The sequence below is a fragment of the Palaemon carinicauda genome, chromosome 4 (genome assembly GCF_036898095.1).
Source record: "Palaemon carinicauda isolate YSFRI2023 chromosome 4, ASM3689809v2, whole genome shotgun sequence".
Lineage (NCBI taxonomy): Eukaryota > Metazoa > Arthropoda > Malacostraca > Decapoda > Palaemonidae > Palaemon > Palaemon carinicauda.
In genome coordinates this window covers 176,920,759-176,942,167 of record NC_090728.1, presented here as the reverse complement: position 1 = coordinate 176,942,167, position 21,409 = coordinate 176,920,759, and the positions used below count along the sequence as shown (strand labels likewise).

At 37.8% G+C, this 21,409-nt stretch overlaps 1 protein-coding gene across 1 annotated transcript; it reads left to right on the top strand.

Annotated features, from left to right (window-relative positions):
- The first annotated feature begins 1,517 nt into the window (after positions 1-1,517).
- Rpt1 (26S proteasome regulatory subunit Rpt1) lies at positions 1,518-20,427 on the top strand. The gene is made up of 9 exons (XM_068372798.1): positions 1,518-1,707; positions 3,984-4,021; positions 6,015-6,188; positions 9,655-9,794; positions 9,907-10,075; positions 10,269-10,433; positions 13,585-13,776; positions 15,114-15,309; positions 20,135-20,427. The coding sequence occupies exons 1-9, from the start codon at positions 1,638-1,640 to the stop codon at positions 20,290-20,292; spliced, it is 1,302 nt and encodes a 433-aa protein (XP_068228899.1). The 5' UTR covers positions 1,518-1,637; the 3' UTR covers positions 20,293-20,427.
- Positions 20,428-21,409: the final 982 nt, after the last annotated feature.

The window sequence follows — 21,409 nt, the reverse complement described above, 5'->3', positions numbered from 1 at the left end:
AAATGAAATTAATCCTATGTCATCCAAACATGGAAAACACTGTTTAAAATAGTCTCTAAATACCTTGTGTGTCCATTGACTCAACTCAGGTAACTGGAATAATCTGTAGAATTTCGACTCGAGTAACTCGTGTTAATGACATTATCAAAATATTTTAGAAATAATCTTTGTTACCTGTATCTAAGGTCAAAGCGCAAATTTAAGCTGGAGAGTGGCCCAGTTATTTGTGGAGAGGTGGCACCAGTGGGGAAACCATTTCAAACTACGTGCCCTCCCATCTCAGCCAGTTTTTGCTGTGTTGAATATAGCTACATAATTTGATAAGCATATTAAACTGTTTGTCAAAAGTGTAAATTCCTATGTCAGATTTTACTTATATGGGGAGAAGTACATTAATGAAATTAAAAAATGGGCATATTCAATCAGGATTTGAAAATATATGTATATACAGTAGGCCTATAGAACTTGAAATTTCGATATTTCTATTTTTACTATGCAGTTGGATCCTGGTTCCAAGAAGCGCACTTCACATCTCAAGAAGATAATATGCATACTGCCAGAGCAAGTGCCAAGCATTGGTGCCAAACAGGTCACTCTGATTAGCAATCGTAATCTACCTTGACATCACCTATCATATAATTCTATTAATTACCCTCTCTACATACAGAGCTACTTCTTTTGTGGGGCATATCAAATCCCTACCAACGAAGTTGTTTGTGTTATTCTCTTGAAGATTTTTTTTTTTTTTTTTTTTTTTTTTGTAGTTAGACAAAAGCTATGTTCTCTCGTCTTCTACCACATATAAGTCATATACCCGTACTTGTTAGATAAATCATCTATCTCGTGAAATAAGCCTATCTAAATTTAGTTTGTCTGCTATCATCAGACGATAGTTTGTTAACTTTAATGCTTTCAAATTTTTGCCTCTATTATGGCCTTCGATCTCATTATTGATTACACTAGTCTTTTGTTTTGGTGTATTTTTTTTCATAATAACAATAATTTCTCTATCGTTTGAGTCTTCTGTCTTAGTCCAAACTCCAAAGACAATACACGATGTCTGGTCTTAGTCCATGTATGTCAAAATTCATCTGTGGCACCCACCAGTTTTATTTTAATACTTGTAAAAATAGTAGTGCTTCTTACCATAGGGATTATAACTCAAAGAAGTACTTGTAAATATTGGAAGTATTGAAATTATTAATGATATCATCATATAAAGTGTTAATTCAACCAAAATTTCCAGACTTTGATATCTTAAACAGAGTAATGAATAAAGTTCTATCTTGTAAATTAAAGATTCACGTTCAGTTGTTGGGCGGAGGGATTTGGCTTTTTATCTTTACCGCCATAGTTTTCTTGTTTATTCAATTTTTTTGAGTTTTTAATGTTTTCCAATTTTGGTATATATATTCTTTTCTTTTATCTATTCCTCCGCATTCGATAAAATATTTTATATCATTTTTCTTCTTTTCCTCCACCTACTTTTGATCGGTGTCCTGAACACGATGAGTGACTCCAAGATCCGCAATATTAGACAAAAACCAACAACAGTAACTTTCGAGTCATTCTGTGCCTGCTTTTGAAGTATTTATTAATTTAGTTCGTTTCTAGTCTCAAGTTCTTAAATATTCAAAATGCCGGACCATCTTGGATCAGATATGCGCAAAACAAACGAAGATAAAAATGAAGATGAGCCTATTAAAGGTAAGCCAGGCTATGTAGCATGAAACGCTCATTGTCAACATAATGTAGCCCAGACCTATTATGAAATGTACAAGTTAACTTGGCTTAGCCTAGCCCAGTGTTTAGCTATAAAAAAATACAAATTATAGTACTTTGATAATTTGTGATTTAAAATTCGTGTAGAAATATAATGCAAATCATTGTAACCAGACGGTAGATTTTGCGTGTTATTAAGGGCAGTGATGTCTAAACTAGTGAAAATATCAATTTTGGTTTTGGAACCCTTGTATATTAGCTGTCAGTTTCTCCAACGAGCATGAAATATGGACATCAACTAGATTAAACTAATCTCCCTAAACTAACCTACAAGCCATGTTCTTACGCAACTACCTAATGGGGAATGCTAACGCCCCCCCTGTGACCCCCCCCTTACACTGCGGTATTCTTATTCAGGGTCATCATACATACAGGTGGCCACTATCATACGTACACCCTCAGTTTTTACTGCTACTTTTCTCTGTATTCAAATCATTTCTTTGTTTGTCATTTACCCTAGAATTCATTTCACCAAGAAGTTTACAGTACATATGTATTTCAAAGACACCATATTATCATCTTCTAGTGTACTCTAGCCATCTGAAAAGACTCTTAAAATTTAGAGGGATATGCATGCACATGTGCAGGTTTAACCCTTTCTAGTTAATATACGATACTTTAATTACTAGCAAAACTGTAATTCGCTATAAGAAATGGATGAATGCTGGCTAGTTTAGCATTATTTTCCATGTGTTTAATGGGGGCTGGGACATAAGAACTTACTTATCTTTAGATTAAAATGTGAAGTATATTTTTCACCCCAAGGGCATTTTTTAGACTTGAGAGACTGATGGCGAGTTATTGCATATGTGTTGGTTCCGATTGGTTTAGCGTTCTTTCTGTGTATTTACAATGACTTAAGTATTACCTAGCTTTTTTTATTGTATAACGAGCTTACAAATATTTATGCACAAGTTCCCGGATGTTGTTTTACAACAGCCATTTTTTTCCACCCTCCCCTTCAGTTTCAACTACACTACCATCGAAAAAAGACGTCTTCAAGAGGGAAGTCCAATCTATTTTGAAATTAAGTGTAATTAATCTATATGAGCAATTGATTATGATGAAAATACTCTCCTTTCAGTATACAGTATAGGTATTGTGCTCTTGTGAAAGTAAAAAATATCCCTGAAATTGTGATCCACAGGGGTGGTCTGCACAGCACATCCATGTACCACTTGCCAGAACATAGGAGCAGTGAGGTTATGTTTATTTATGAGCGAAGCGAGTCACAGCGGAGCAAGAATCATAGAGAATTGGGATACTCTAATTTTCATCGACTTACATGAAAATATATATTTCCCAACTGGTTATGTTATGTTTATTTAGCATTTCTGACCATTATTATAACTGCAAATCACCCTTTTATGTTTTCATGTCGCCACCCAAAAAAGCCTGGTTTCCCACTGGTGTATCCCATAATTGTTTTTATCTTGGGGGGGGTGGTGTCCAAAAACTCATTAACTGGTGGTTTGCCCCAGTGATCATGGTCAGAAATGCATAAAACACAAGATAGTGAATAAGAAAAATATATGGTTCATGTACTGTATTGGGCCAGAAATTAAAGTATCATATATTTACCCCCCTCTCCCTTTCCTAGTTGCAGCAGAGCCTTTGTAGTTCATTGAGACATGACTGAAAACAGACTCAAGGACATCACCTAACCTAAGCTTCCCCACCTAACCAAACCTAGGAGCCTACCAGAGGTCCTAAGCCTCCTGCAATACTTCTTGAGATTACTGTATTCTTATTTTTCTTTGTCCCAACAAACTACAACCTGCTAGTTTGGAAATTTTTGAGAGAGAGAGAGAGAGAGAGAGAGAGAGAGAGAGAGAGAGAGAGAGAGAGAGAGAGAGAGAGAGAGAGAGAGTGGTTTCCTAGTGTAAATCTCGGGGTGCCCCCTCTCACCAAGCTGTGACTACTCCCTCTTCCCCCCTAAGCATGACTGGAAAGAAATATGTTTATATATTTATATGTACAGTATAGTTAAACACTTTTCTTTATTATACAGTATAGGGGGATTTATGTTAATGGTTTTCTGAAATATCATAATATTGTCTTAATTATACCAGTAGTTTTTCATATGATTTTGATAATTATTTTACAATATTTTCTTATGATTATATAAATTATGAAAAGTTGCTGCTGTTATTTATCCTTTCATTATTTCCAGCTGTAATTTATATTTTCTTTATTTCCAGTTTTGGATGAGGCAGATATCTCATTGTTGAAATCTTATGTAAGTATTCATAGTGCTTTATTTCAGTACAATAGTGAATTTGGTTGTTGGACATTGAATGTCACCATTTTTATTGTATTATTTTTAAGAAGTATGCATTTAGGAAGGACGACTATTGACTCTAGATGATCATGTTCATTATTTTATCATCAGGGATATTTTTACCTCCGCACTTCCCTTCATGTTGTTAGATGTGAGATGAGTTACTCTACTCTTCTGTTCTATACTATTTTATTTTTTTTTTAATATCTTTTTTCTGTGGTTTTTTTTCTTCAAATATTCTGTTTTTTCCAACAGTTTTCCTGTCTTTCTGCAGGTCCTGTTCCTGATATTTTTATATCTACTGTTCTATTCTGAGTAACTTATCATCATCATTGTTTAATCCATTTCACTCTTTGAAATAAAAGTCTCTTTATCCATTCACTTTACAGTATACCACATTAAATTTTGTTCCTAGGCATAATACAAAACTTCGACCTTTAATAAGAGTATACAGTAACTTTGGCGAAACTGGAAAGGCCGTCTTTTGTAGTTGGTGTCGTGGAAGGGGCATTGCTCCTCTCGATGTCACTATCCCCGTGATAATGGAGTTCTTATTGTACCTTCGGGAGAAAAACTCTGCTCAGTCTCAGCAGTAAAAAGTTACGGCTCGACCTTGATCCTTGCCTTTAGACTAAACGAAGTCAACACTTCCTCCATGATGGAAGTCTCTTCTCATACGGAATTTCGAGCTTACCTGCCCTTAGCCGGCAGTTAAACTACCTCCCTGGAACGTAGTTCGTGTACTATGATCCCACTACCTGTAAGATGTAACCCACAGGGACGTGGATACCCTCTTCATAGGTTAGTGGCTGCACAATATATGGTTTAAGATACTGTACCTCGGCTCCCTTGTGGGACAAGTAGCAGTTTAGGGTAAATGTCACCTGGGATTAGTGTGAGATGAATGATTGAGTGACTGGCCTCATCGTTCTTCATCTTTCCCTTTTTTGGTGTACAGCACCTGTGGAACTCTGCATCTGCATGTGCAGATATGAACCATATCCCTTGTTTAGCCTGAAATATGAAATGTATTTGTTATTTCCCCGTCTTCCCAGTGCTGGGTTGTCGGGCAATGTCTATGATAAATAAGCAGAGTGTACCACCCCAAGAATCCTTACCTGGTCAAGTCACAGTGCTTAGTTCTCACACATTCACTCTGATTGTCCAGGCCGTCGGCTGTCAAACTTAGGCTATTCGAGATTTCGTGAGGTGCCAGGGTGACACTCTTATGCTCACACGAAGCACAGAAGAGCGTCCTGTTTTAAATTCCCAGTTTCAGTGGTTGGTTTAGGATTTCCCTCCACCTAAGGGTAAGTCTCTACCGTAAAGGGCGAAAGTGTTTGTATTGTGTATTGAAACAATGACAGATTTGAAGGTAATTTGTATTTTTCCTAATTATACAAATCTTGAGCTCTTTACTCAAACTTGGACTTTCAGAACCTGTCCCCCTATAAGTCTTGCCTGCAATCAAAAGTGACATAGTAATACAACTGGTGTTTGTGTGAGGGGGCTAGTTGCTCTAGCCCCCACTAACTACCGGAAAGTTGTTATACCTCGCTAAAAAGTTATGGCTAGTTTCAGCTTTCACTGAAGTAATATATCCATAGTAAAGAGCTCAAGGTTTGTATGGTTAGGAAAAATACAAATACTTTCAAATTTGACATATCTGCAGGCTAATCCTCGATGGACACAGTTTACCTTCAATTTTTCTAATCTTGTTGCATCAAATTAATTTATCTGCTGTACTACTTACTGTATAGCTAGTCTTAATGTAATTGCATACTTGATTGTCAGGTTTATTAGTCATATCTTGGTAATAAGGAAATGAGCTTTGAACTGAAGTGCAAAGTTGTATGAACACCATGAGCAGTAATGCTTGGTTGAGTCTTAATACTGTATAGTAGTGATACGATAACTGAATTACAATCTTTTTATATTTTTTTTCCTGCAGGGTCAAGGCCCATATACTAAAGTTATTAAGAATATAGAAGAAGACATCCAGAAGGCTGTCAAAAAGGTCAATGATTTAACAGGCATTAAAGAATCTGACACCGGTTTGGCACCCCCTGCATTATGGGATCTAGCAGCAGATAAGCAGACTCTCCAAAATGAGCAACCATTACAGGTACAGTATTGTATTTTCAGTGTTATGTATTATTTCCCTTTTAAAACGTGTTTAAATCTCTGTAGTAGATTATCTAATAAATTTTTAACCACTATACTCTTTGTTCCTATGTGACATATAATCCCTCGTCCATTAATTAGGGAGGTTGTTTCTGTGTAGTCTGGAGATGGTCATTAGAATTTGTTAACGAGTGGCTGATCCGATGGTGAAGGGTGCGGGTAAGGAGCCCTGGCCCCTTTCCCAGCAAGAATAGCTCACTTTTGATTCAGCTGCTGACAAGTACGCGTCCTCTTAACGACAGATTGCCTTGATGAAGTCATTCCAGCTTCAGCACAGCATATCATTCCTGTGCTGAAGCTTGGTTACTGGGGAATTTTATTTTTCTTCAGTTTGACTAAATTTCTTTCATCGTATTTCTGATACTTATACTGTAATTGCTTTATTCTCCTTCATATTTATCAACTGTCTCCAACCTTGCTGTTAAAACTCTTACCCATTTTACTGTCCAGATTCTTTGGGATTTGAGACAGGCTTATTGTTTTCTTTCCCTTATACTAATTTTTTTTTTTTATTATTATTATTATTACTACCCCTTCCCTCCCCCCAAAAAAATTAATGAGTAAACGTAATGTTCCCCATACCCCTGGATCAGGTGGCGAACCCCATAAACCGTTGACGACCTCTGCTTGCATAAATAAGAAAAATTCTGTTGATGACCTTGGCAATATGAAGGATTCCTCTAATAATACTTTTCGTCCAGTGTTATTACAGGCAATTTATCGGCACTGGCAGAAAATTTTGTTTATACATACATACATACATATACCAGGGCACTTCCCCCAATTTTGGGGGGTAGCCGACATCAACAAATGAAACAAAAACAAAAAAAAGGACTTCTACTCTCTGGTTCTGGCACAATACCAGATCCAACAAAAAATGTGAAAATTCTCCATTTAGAAAATATTCCAATATGTTGTAGTTATGATACCATTCATGAACCCTTTCATAGATTTGGGGAAATAGAAAATTTTTCAGGGAATTTGACAGTAGTAAAGGCTTTGGGGAAGCTTGGGTATTACTTTCAAGTTTTGAGATTGCTTTAGAAATAAACAAAAAAATAGAGAGCATATGAAAATTTGTAATTGTATGATTTTGGGGGCTCTATGTGATAGAGCACCAAGAAACCTGGATGTATATAAACCTGCAGGAGAAAAAAGCAATAGAGCATAGACTTCCAGAAGTAAGAACCCCCAAGCCTCCAACATGGATCATTGCATCTGGGAAGATTGATAATTACAACTATTATAGGATGAGTAAATTTATAATAAAGTTGGTTTAATTAAAAGTAAGGATATTAGTAAATATGGTAAGCAATCTGTTATGATTAATGCTAAATCAGATACTCAAGCTCACTTGCCTTGTAGCATGAAGATTGAAGACACTGATCCTATTAAAGATATTAAACCACACACAAACTTCAGCTAGGGTAAAGGAGTAGTCTTCGATAGTGACCTACAGTACCTTAAATCAAAAGATCTGCCCGTGGTGGGAGATATACTTTTACGTTCTATTCCCATAAAAGGCCTTAATGCCTTTTCTGTTGTTGCAGCTGCAAGCGCTGTATCAATCTCTGTAGTAAGGTTCGTTATTTTCCTGAGAATGATTTAATGTTGATTGATTAATTTACTAGGCCATCGTTCCCTAAAGGAACCCTTTGGGTTAAAGCATCTTACTTTCCCAACTAGGGTTGTAGCTGGCTTGTAATACAAATAAAATAAAATAACTAGCGACACCATCAACTCAACTAGCGAAAACTCTGAAGTCGGAATGAGGAGCAGCAGGTAAAAAATATTAGGGAAACTCTTTTAGAGTTATTCCCTTCCCTTTACAATCTCTATCCTCGGAAGAGAAGTCTTGATTCTTAGGAATCCACTCCTTATGATTCTGAATTCAGACCTCAATACTTAGAGGTTTTAATTCTAGTTCTCACAACCAAGAGTTAGAGCCGGCATTGGTCTGATAATATAAAATCTTTCTAGTTAAGATTTATTTCTTAATATAGCACCTGGAGCAACAATAACTGAACACTAGACGTTCATGGTCAGGTAGACATCAAAGTCTATTGTCATAGCTAGAGAAGCGTCCACACAGATGCTGAAGCGCCCACACAGATGCTGAAGCGCCCACACAGATGCTGAAGCGCCCACACAAGCGCTGAAACGTCCACACAGCCGCTGAAGCGTCCACACTGGCGCTGAAGCGTCCATACTGACGTTGAAGTGTCCCTACTGACACTGAAAGCATCCACACTGACGCTGAAGCATCCACACCGACGCTGAAGCGTCCACACTGACTTGGTGCTTTGCTCCATTCCGTCGACGTTCCATTTCCGTTGCCGCACCGTTCCGATGACACTACGCGAACATCGGCGCGTCTGTATAGACTGATACTAGGTGCTATGAGCAGTAGGTTTGCGTTGAGCAGGTAATCGAAGTAAAGCATCTACTTTCCCCCACCATTGAACATTGCGGTTGGTAGGCCACCTGTGCGACAACAAGACCTCACCGTTAAAGACTCGACGGCTGTGCGACCATGTCAAAGACCGGAATCGAGACATCCAACCGCACTGTTAACGGCAGGCTGAAAAGACTGCATAAACGAAGATAGATGCTGTTTCATGCCTAACTACAAAGATCAAGGATCAACCTTAGGCGAAACGTATTCAGCATTAACTGCGTCGAACCATACCGCTTGCCACAGTCGAGAGACGACACCCATCAGGTGGCGGCACTGCGTCTACGCCGCATGAAACGTAACACACGCAGAACAAATCTAATTTTGTTTTCAGCTTAGCGCCTTTGAAAATACTACTGTATGGCCATGTAGTAAGAAGGGAGGAGGTGAAGGAGTATGGGGCATCAGGGATTAGATGGATAGAAGTGGTACGGAGGGAGATAACAGTGAGATGGGACTGTTGGAAGAAGAGGGAAAGAATAGAATTGAATAGAGAAAGTTGACTCCAGGGGCCAACCCTGCTATACAGTGGGGCTAATAAGGAAGAAAGAAGATATATCTTGAGTCATATGATAATTGAAAACTAGGGATTAGTTTATGTGGAGCATTATAGTTAACTATATAGATTTACTGTACCATACTGCTTAGTGTGGGGTATCTTGAATGTTTAGTTTAGTTTATACTATTTGGCATTTCTTACTTGTTAGATTTATTTACTAAGCTGAGCAGATCCCCAAAAGCATTTTTGAAGCAAGACGTGTACTCAGCACAGTGTTCGCATAGTTTAATCCTTTCATCCAAGAATGATGTTATTGTGACTGTTGTGGTTTTCTGTATGTGTAATGTACATTACTGCATGTGAAGGTATTCACAAAATTATTTGTTTTTTCCTTGTACACTAGAACAATATGGAAAAAAGGCATTTGTGTAACTTGATCAATTACTGTTCTAGGTTGCAAGATGTACGAAGATTATCAATGCAGACTCTGATGATCCGAAATACATTATCAATGTCAAGCAGTTTGCCAAATTTGTTGTTGACTTGGCAGATTCAGTTGCCCCCACAGATATTGAAGAAGGGATGAGAGTAGGGTAAGTAAGTTATATATGTTATTGAAATGGTTTTGGATATTTTGTTAATTTGGGTTTATTACTCTATAGGAAATAATGTTGAGAGATAACTAACTGTTCTCTGTATTTACAGTGTTGATCGTAATAAGTATCAAATACATATTCCACTTCCACCAAAAATTGATCCTTCAGTAACAATGATGCAAGTTGAAGAGAAGCCAGATGTAACATACTCAGATGTAGGAGGATGTAAGGAACAAATTGATAAGTTAAGAGAGGTGGTTGAAACTCCTCTTCTACATGTAAGTACTTTCCTAATAACTTGTCTAATTTATATCGTGCTGTACTTTAAATTTATTTTGACAATACTCTTCTTTATACAGTACAGAAAACTTCTATATTTTTGTATGGAATGGATATTATGATTTTCTCTTTTGTTAATACATCCTATTGTTGACCAATAATGAAACAATGAAAATGTATGTTTTTTTGTAGCCGGAAAGGTTTGTGAATCTAGGAATAGAGCCTCCCAAGGGCGTCTTGCTCTTTGGACCTCCTGGAACAGGAAAAACCCTTTGTGCCAGAGCAGTTGCCAACCGAACAGATGCGTGTTTCATTAGGGTTATTGGATCCGAGTTGGTGCAGAAGTATGTTGGAGAGGTAAGAAATTATAAAACAAGAGAGTTGTTACAGAAGTTACATACATATACCAAAGGCACTTCCCCCAATTTTGGGGGGTAGCCGACATCAACAAGAACAAAACAAAAAAGGGGACCTCTACTCTCTATGTTCCTCCAGCCTAACCAGGGACTCAGCCGAGTTCAGCTGGTACTGCTAGGGTGCCACAGCCCAACCTCCCACATTTCCACCACAGATGAAGCTTCATACTGCTGAGTCCCCTACTGCTGCTACCTCCGCGGTCATCTAAGGCACCGGAGGAAGCAGCAGGGCCTACCGGAACTGCGTCACAATCGCTCGCCATTCATTCCTATTTCTAGCACGCTCTCTTGCCTCTCTTACATCTATCCTCCTATCACCCAGAGCTTTCTTCACACCATCCATCCACCCAAACCTTGGCCTTCCTCTTGTACTTCTCCCATCAACTCTTGCATTCATCACCTTCTTTAGCAGACAGCCATTCTCCATTCTCTCAACATGACCAAACCACCTCAACACATTCATATCCACTCTAGCCGCTAACTCATTTCTCACACCCGTTCTCACCCTCACCACCTCGTTCCTGACCCTATCTACTCGAGATACACCAGTCATACTCCTCAGACACTTCATCTCAAACACATTCAATTTCTGTCTCTCCATCACTTTCATTCCCCACAACTCCGATCCATACATCACAGTTGGTACAATCACTTTCTCATATAGAACTCTCTTAACATTCATGCCCAAACCTCTATTTTTTACTACTCCCTTAACTGCCCCCAACACTTTGCAACCTTCATTCACTCTCTGACGTACATCTGCTTCCACTCCACCATTTGCTGCAACAACAGACCCCAAGTACTTAAACTGATCCACCTCCTCAAGTAACTCTCCATTCAACATGACATTCAACCTTGCACCACCTTCCCTTCTCGTACATCTCATAACCTTACTCTTACCCACATTAACTCTCAACTTCCTTCTCTCACACACCCTTCCAAATTCTGTCACTAGTCGGTCAAGCTTCTCTTCTGTGTCTGCTACCAGTACAGTATCATCCGCAAACAACAACTGATTTACCTCCCATTCATGATCATTCTCGTCTACCAGTTTTAATCCTCGTCCAAGCACTCGAGCATTCACCTCTCTCACCACTCCATCAACATACAAGTTAAACAACCACGGCGACATCACACATCCCTGTCTCAGCCCCACTCTCACCGGAAACCAATCGCTCACTTCATTTCCTATTCTAACACATGCTTTACTACCTTTGTAGAAACTTTTCACTGCTTGCAACAACCTTCCACCAACTCCATATAACCTCATCACATTCCACATTGCTTCCCTATCAACTCTATCATATGCTTTCTCCAGATCCATAAACGCAACATACACCTCCTTACCTTTTGCTAAATATTTCTCGCATATCTGTCTAACTGTAAAAATCTGATTCATACAACCCCTACCTCTTCTAAAACCCCCCTGTACTTCCCAGATTGCATTCTCTGTTTTATCCTTAATCCTATTAATCAGTACTCTACCATACACTTTTCCAACTACACTCAACAAACTAATACCTCTTGAATTACAACACTCATGCACATCTCCCTTACCCTTATATAGTGGTACAATACATGCACAGACCCAATCTACTGGTACCATTGACAACACAAAACACACATTAAACAATCTCACCAACCATTCAATTACAGTCACACCCCCTTCCTTCAACATCTCAGCTTTCACACCATCCATACTAGATGCTTTTCCTACTCTCGTTTCATCTAGTGCTCTCCTCACTTCCTCTATTGTAATCTCTCTCTCATTCTCATCTCCCATCACTGGCACCTCAACACCTGGAACAGCAAATTATCTCTGCCTCCCTATCATCCTCAACATTCAACAAACTTTCAAAATATTCCGCCCACCTTTTCCTTGCTTCCTCTCCTTTTAACAACCTTCCATTTCCATCTTTCACTGTCTCTTCAATTCTTGTGCCGGCCTTTCTTACTCTCTTCACTTCTTTCCAAAACTTCTTCTTATTCTCTTCATATGACTGACCCAGTCCCTGACCCCACCTAAGATCAGCTGCCCTCTTTGCCTCACGTACCTTGCGCTTTACTTCCACCTTTTTCTCTCTATATTTTTCATACTTCTCTATACTATTACTCTGCAGCCATTTTTCAAAGGCCCTCTTTTTCTCTTCCACTTTTACCTTCACTCCTTCATTCCACCATTCACTGCCCTTCCTCATGCTGCCTCCAACAACCTTCTTGCCACATACATCACTTGCAATCCCAACAAAATTTTCTTTTGCTAACTTCCACTCCTCCTCTAAATTACCAGTTTCTCTTACTCTCACCTCGTCATATGCCATTTTCAACCTTTCCTGATATTTACTTTTTACCCCAGGTTTTATTAGCTCTTCAACCCTCACTAGCTCCCTTTTACATCCACCTACTCTATTCCCCCACTCTTTTGCTACAACCAATTTTCCTTCCACCAAAAAATGATCAGACATACCGTTAGCCATACCCCTAAACACGTGCACGTCTTTCAATCTTCCAAACATTCTTCTAGTTATCAAAAGTTAGAAGGAAAAAAATTGCTAGAGTACAAGATCATTATTTTCAGTGTTATAAATTTACATTATTGTCTCTAGTGGCTATTGCAAGTTTTAAAACTTTATGCATTACTTGTTCTCATTAGGTAGTGTAGCCACGCAATTAAGTTATAGTAATGAACTCATAGGAAGGACAATATTACCGTAGCAGTTATTGCCATGTATTATTGACTTTCAGTCTGTGAAGTTTGTAGTCACTAATGAGCAGGACATTATTGAGTAGGTAAGAAATAACAATAAATACTCAAAGTATACTCAAACTTGATAAAATTTACATTATTTACACTGGTAGAGAAATTTTATTTGTGCTTAACTTTCAATTGTAATACATAATGTATTGTACTTGAAATTTCAAGATGTGTGTGTAAACTTCAAAAATACTTTTAATCACTTTTGCTGCTTAATGAAGTGCACTAAAGAGTGGAAGCCAAATGGTTAAAGTTTTCATGGATAACTAAGCTTCAGGAAATTCTGAGATGGTGAATCTTTTTTTATTCAAGTCAAAAACTTTATCTTGTCTAACAGGGAGCAAGAATGGTTCGAGAGTTGTTTGAAATGGCACGCTCCAAAAAAGCTTGCTTGATCTTTTTTGATGAAATTGATGCAATTGGTGGAGCTCGTTTTGATGATGGAGCTGGCGGTGATAATGAAGTACAGAGAACAATGTTGGAATTAATCAACCAGCTGGATGGGTTTGATCCTCGTGGTAATATTAAGGTATGGTGACTATATTTTCCATGAAAGATTAGTGTTTTTGTTAGCAATGCTGCAATTGTAACACAGTACTCATGAATGTAACCTTATGGTGTATTCAATGAATATTTTTATATCAGTTTCTGGTATGTAGAAGGTCTTCTCCATTTCTATTTAAAACTGTTAAAGAAGCATTGTCTAGTAGTATTTTTTTTTTATTATTATTATTAATAGTACTTTCATTTTATTTTTATAATGTAATATAAAATTTTTACTGTGGCATGCATATGTTTGGTTGTTTCTGTGTCAGTGAGCTTGACTCAATTTTGTTTTCCATGAAATGAAGAAATCCATTAGTGAATTAAGTAATGTAGTGTAATATGTATACAGTTTGTTTAGAGTTGCACTTAAAATATGGTTTGAATCAGGACAAATTATAAAAGGAAATAACTCGTGCTATATAGGTTTCTTGGGATATGAATGGTTGACTCCCACCAATACTGGTGTTTCAGTTCTATTCTTTTGGTATGCCATGCCATGCATTGCAGTAGCTTGCACTTTTGGATTGGATTGTGAAATTTAGGTCAAATGTCAGCCACTAGAACCTGAGGTCAGTCTGCGATATCATGAATGTAGTAAATAGATTAAACAAGAAATAGAATTGGATAATGAACAATATTAAAAAGTACAGTAGTACATTTACATTAACACTAAAAAAAAAATTGATAAGGTCATAGGTAAATATTGTTTCTCATAGATACCCTCTAGATTACTCAGTACTGTAGCAAGGTGGTGAAGACAGGGAACTAAGAGTGGTTGGATGGGAAGAAATAGACTCAGAAAGTAAATAAGAAAAAGCACAGAGTTGAAAAATGAAACTTAAGGAAAACCCCACAATTGCACAAGGAAACAAACAGAGCTAGAGTAAAAGACAAGAAATGGGGTGCAGCTATTGGTAGACCAGACACTGTAAAGATGCTTTAGTATGATATGTGTTTTACTAATATTTTTATTCTGTAGTAGTTGCTAAGCACTGCATTCCTTCTATGATATTTTTGTTTCTGTTTTTTCTTCCATCTTGCTGTCCAACCTTTTTTTAACTCACTTGTAGCGCAATTGCGATGTTTTTGCAATAGTACCTGGGCATTGAATGGCTTCCCAGGCCCCAGTGCTGGGCTGTATGACCCAAATTCACCAATCCAATCCAAGCACCCTGCTTCATCTCTCCCAGTGTTACTAATTGGTGCTCACTTATCTTTATCTGTGAAAATTTTTAGGCATATTACACCTTCCAGCTGCAGATCAATTTATTTCCCTAGCTTTTTATTGTTTCCACAATATTTACAAGTCTTTTTTTTCAGGTTTTGATGGCAACCAACAGACCAGATACTTTAGATCCAGCTCTCATGCGACCTGGCCGATTAGATCGCAAGGTAGAATTTGGTTTACCAGATTTGGAAGGAAGAACTCACATTTTCAAGATTCATGCAAAATCGATGTCTGTTGAACGAGACATTCGTTTTGATCTCCTTGCCCGTCTCTGTCCAAATAGTACAGGTAAGGAAGATTTGATGATATATTTTTTCTAGTTCCTTAAGGTAATATTTATTAATGTTTGGCAATTCATTGAAAAATGGATGAGTGGGATAGATTTGTTATGTATAACACACCCAAGGGCAAAGTTGGATGTTGTTTGATCAGGGATATTTTACCTAAATATAAATCATAGCTGCAGCATTAACAAATTATGGGTTCTACTGTGCTTTTGTAGATGTAGAGAAGACTTATTATAGAATACCAAGAGAAGTGATGTTTTGGAGCTTGAGGAAAAGGAAAGATCTGGAGAAGTTGGTGAGAATGATAGAGTTGATGTGCAAAAGTAATATCAGCTATTGGTGAAACAGAAACCTTTGAAGTTAGTGTTGGATTACACCAGGGGTCAACATCAAGATCATTTTTAATTGAGCTTGTCTTGGGAGTGTTAAGTGAAGAGTTTAAAAAAAATTGTGGTAGTTGCATTATTATTATTATTATTATTATTATTATTACTAGCTAAGCTACAACCCTAGTTGGAAAAGCAAGATGCTATAAGCCCAAGGGCTCCAACAGGGGAAAATAGCACTGTGAGGAAAGGAGATAAGGAAATAAATAAACAATATAAGAAGTAATGAACAATTGAAATAAAATATTTTAATAACAATAACAACAATAAAACAGATATTTCATATATAAACTATAAAAAGACTTGTGTCAGCCTGTTCAACATAAAAACATTTGCTGCAAGTTTGAACTTTTGAAGTTCCACTGATTCAACTACCCATTTAGGAAGATCATTCCACAACGTGGTCACAGCTGGAAAAAACTAGTAGAGTACTTTTTAGCATTAAGCCTCATGATGGAGAAGGCCTGATTATTAAAATTAACTGCATGCCTAGTATTACGAACAGGATGGAACTGTTCGGGAAGATCTGAATGTAAAGGATGGTCAGAATTATAAAAAATCTTATGCAACATGCATTGTGAACTAATTGAACGAAGGTGCCAGAGATTAATATCTAGATCAGGAATAAGAAATTTAACAGACCGTAAGTTCCTGTCCAACAAATTAATATGAGAATCAGCAGCTGAAGACCAGACAGGAGAACAGTACTCGAAACAAGGTAGAATGAATTAAAACACTTTTTCAGAATAGATTGATCATCAAAAATCTTAGAGAGAGAGAGAGAGAGAGAGAGAGAGAGAGAGAGAGAGAGAGAGAGAGAGAGAGAGAGAGAGAGAGAGAGAGAGAGAGAGAGAGAGTGTTATAAATCTAGTTCTTTAGAGATGAGGTTTGTTTGTTTGTCTATCACTCCATGTTGCGTGTGACTGTCAGCGAGAGAGATATTATTATGAATTTAGTTCCTCAGACATGAGGTCTGTTTGTTTGTTTGTTTGTCATTTTCTGTTGTGTGTAATTGTCACTGTGAACTGGATCATTCCTGTTTTGGGTATTTCATGCGCTTGGAAATAGAGACTGAAAATGGAAATAATGACAGTAGGCTAACTTTTACTTGTAAAAACAACGAACAATACTGATATGAAATGTACTGTATAAGACATGAAGATTATATTTTTTAGAAATGATAATTGAGAAAAAAAGGGATGAAATCCTGTAAGAAAAAACAAATATTGTTGTGTGGTAATAACTTGCATTACTGGTATAACGTTTTGCTTTCGTTGTGGGTGGGAGTTGAAGAACACTACGTTTGTATCATGTGATTTGAATGCGTATGCCAAAATAGAAGTAGACTAAAATATACCGTACATAATCGTGAATATCGACTAAAATGGAAAGTATTTCGGTTGGTGGTGGGGTGAGATGTGAGGATTCTTACATCTCTTAAGCTGGGGTTCTCAGTGTCATGTGGTCTTTGAGTAATGCCTCAGGTAGGGAATGTCACCATTGGCCAGGGAGTGTGTGATTCTACTATGGTAATATAAAAACAGGCTAAAATAGCTCCCACACAATGAGAAATACAGTAAAGGCTAGAATCCCAAAGACTGTTTGATAACTGAAGAAAGGAGAATGGGCTAATATTACGGAGAGGAGGAGATTTTTTTAGTGAAATTTCCCGAGTGTGAACTTTGTGTGATATATGAATATGTCCTATACTCTTGTAGGATATACGAGTAATTTTAACCTCCATATGGTTTATATGTGTAGCTTGTAATGATGATTATAATAGTGATGGTAATGATGTATCCGGACGTCCTCATCTGTATCACCAGTCAAAGGAGTTGAATACACTCTTCAATTAGAGAATGAGTTCCTATTCACGCTCGGTAAAGAACAAATTTCTTATTCACGCCCTTTGTCCTGACAATGCACTCTGCTATGGAGATGTACTCGCCTGTTTAGACATACTCTTCACTTACCTTTAGAGGAGGATTTCCCACACATCACCAAAGTAAGGCTACTGTGAAGTACTCTTCATGAGATTGATTTGCACGCATAAGGTCACCAGATAAAGGAGTTCTCCCAAACTCTCAAGTGACGAATCACTGAGAGATCTTCAGGGAGCTTCAGCCTCATTAAGTCGAAGGACACTACAGTCTGTAGGTCATCCCGACAAAGGTTCTAGCACACACTTCATCACCCAAGGTAAGTACGGGAATGCAGTAAACCTCTAGGTCTACAAGGAACAACCCCATTGCAATGGACTCAGATAACTGTCCAGGCTCTGACCTGGGAACGGATAGAAGACACCCAAAACCCCACCACCTTTCTCTACAATGTCAGACGGCTGCTCCCCTCAGCTGAGGGGTGACGAGTCATTAAAAATGATTGATCCTTCAAGGTCTGCGAAGACCTGGAGTCAAAATTAACATTTTTCAAGGACCTGGCTTTGATTAACAGGCTTTTCGGAACTTCAAAAGGCTTAAGGCTTGCCTTAAAACTACCCTGGTCAGAACTTGCTAGAAAAACTATCGGCAATGCAGAAGCTCGAGTATGTAGCTGGAGGGAGTCACTATGTGCACGTTGTTCCAAGAACAAAGTTCCCCCAGCTCTAGCCAAGCGTAGAAAATAATACATTCCCTAAGACTCCTCTCTTTTTCTTCCAATAGACATGGTCATCATGTGCCTATAACTGTCCATCACTAGTGAAACTGGCGACACAATCAATAGAGAGACTGGGTACTTTTTGGCCTCAGAGTCTACAAATATGGAAGCTACTGCTATGAAAAATCTCTAAGTGACGTCCTGGTGTTACCACTGGTCAGGAATTGTGGCTTTTGCCTATTCTCACGATTTTTCAAATCCTGAGAGCAAGGAGAAATTCAGACCTAGTTCTGTCTGGGGCAAAGGCAGTTGCCTTCCAGGCTCAACAGTGCTAACCACTGAACTAACTGGATCATTGAGTGAAGGGACGCAGTGGCTGTCAAATTTCTCAGACAAACCAGACAATGAGAGGCACTGGCATGAAGGAATGCTCCATTTAGCCAAAGCCCAGAACTCATTCTACCCAAAGAAGTAGATGGAATGGTAGAATTTCAGCCAGGACTCTCTCTTCCACCAAGCAGTAACATTAGAGTTCAGGACATCAGGACCAACACCAAAGGCGAAAGCATCAACTCTGTTGAAATCAGCCCTCAAGAAATCTTTGGCGATCTTCAGATCGAGGTCTATTACACCTACAGAATCTTCCTCGAGGAGATCGATGAATTGTGCTAGCCCCTTTTGTCTATGTTTTGGTCAGCCCAGAAGAGAAAGGGGCAGGAGAGGTGCAATAAGTTGATAGGAAAGGCAGTCCCATCCTGTAACTGTCATGAAATGGAGGTAGGGGATGCCTGTCAGTTCATTGGTAAAGGTGGCAGTATTACGGGGCAGAGGAATGCATGGTAGATGTCCTCCTAATTGGATACCACCTCTCATTCATTAGCTCTCGTCCTGACCTCACTAGGACTCCAAGTTGTCTTACCACCTGGTACTCGGAGAGACACATCCTTCCTTCAGAGGTAAAAAATATGTTAGAAAAGTGGCAAGGAGCCTCTTGACTTTGTGAGCTGTTGGAAGCTTCCTTTAAGTTACACTTCCTGCCTCATCAACCCCACAAGTCCTAGGTGAAGCTCAAGGTGGCTACTTAATGAGGTGACAAGGGGATGGGGCTTCTCTCAGTGAGCTGGCAGGGCGGTGGGTCTTCCCTTTTACCCGCCAGTAACAACCTATGCCTCGTTATAATTATGAACAGCCAAGTTTCCTGTTTTGCTGAAATCATACTCTTACTAAACAGTTTGTAATATTACACCCATCATTTTCTGTTTGTCACAGATTAGTTTTGCCTAATTGCAAATATTTCACTTCAGATTAAACCTTGTAATAACTTTAAAAGCTATTTTTAGTACAGTATTGCAATGATCCTTAGACAAGTGGATGAATAAATGTTGATTTTTTATCTTTCTTTCAAGGTTGGCCTAGAATTTTATTTCCTAATAAAAATGGACTTGTATTTAAAGTTATAATTTTTTTTTTTATAATGGAAACGGACTTGTATTTAAAAAGTTATAAATTGTAATCGCAAATGACCCCTTCTACTGATACAGTATATTGAATGTAAGATAGTGATACCAACATTAAAAAAATGTCATATTTGCAACTTCACTATGTGCTTTACTAATTTCTGTACGTGTACTAAATTTCATTCCTCCTCCCTTTGTAATGGCAATACCGGTTAAGTTGTGCCTTTTGTTGCGTACGCCAAACTGTAACCAAATATTATTTGCCTCCACTGCTTTGTGCCCTTTACTTTTTATTTGTTCTCCCTGGGTTGCATATTTACCAGTGGAACTGCTTGGTGGTGGTCTTCAGAAATTTGAAATGACTAAACCTGATTCAAAATTTCAGGTGCTGAAATTCGATCTGTTTGCACGGAAGCGGGTATGTATGCTATACGTGCTCGAAGGAAGGTAGCCACCGAGAAGGATTTCTTAGATGCCGTTAATAAGGTCATTAAGGCTTATGCTAAATTCTCAGCTACTCCAAGATATATGACATATAATTAGAACATAAGTTGTAAGTTATATTTTATATTCATGAAAAATTTTGCTGGTGTGGATAACTAATTCAATACAAGGACCTAGTTTTATGATAATCCCTTAAACTGTTATGAGCAGTAAAATAAAAATGTTTAAAATACATCTATTTGCATACTTCCTATTTCCCTTCAAATATATTGTATAGATTTTTTTTCCATGAAACCATAGGCACAAGTACCATTGTATTTAGATCCTTTCAGACTGTATATAAAAATTTCTTAATGGTTTATCCTTGATTAAATCTTAAATCAAAGGCTATGTTTTAAAGTCAGAAGAGTTTTACTTGACGAGGAAGTAGAATATTGAAGATTTATGACAAGAAATTGGAGTGATTTTATTGTACTGTACAGTTTTTTAAAAGCTTTCTTGCTTGAAAGATTACTATTTTTATGCAAAGCAGTCAAACATTCTTATGGATCTATCCTAGAATGCCAATAACATAAATTGCGAGCTTTCACTATAGAGTGGCCAAATGTACGTGAGATTGATATATGAATGTTGATGAAGATATATTCAGATACAAAAAATAAACTACTGTAATCCCTCACTATATCAGGTTTCACCTGTCACTCCAGTATATCACAGATTTATAAATGTATTATGTAAATCTATGGCTCAGGCTCTATATATCTCAGGATTCTGATGGCATTTAAGTTTATTTTTTATATTTTCATTATTATTTTTAAAGTACTATAGTCAATTCAGGGCCTTCAAAATTAATAATTCAAATTACAGTAATGAATTAAGATACAGAAATTCGGTTTGGTACCGTCGACGTAATATATATAGTTAAGTTTGTTGGGAAGAGAATGTGTATTGTGCCATAAGTGACAAACAATATTATATCTGTATGGAAAATAAAACTCAGGAAGCGTGAGGAGAGTAGCCTAGCTTGCCTAGATGATTTTGTATATGGCACACTATTGGCTGGTTGAGGAGACACTACTAATCAGAGCACGTGGATCAGTATCATGGTCACTAACTGGTTGTAGAATCACAGGATCACACTAAAAAACCCAAGCTGTCCAGTGTTCTTTTACATATATTGTACTGTTAATATACTCGACATCAGTCTGCATCTTCC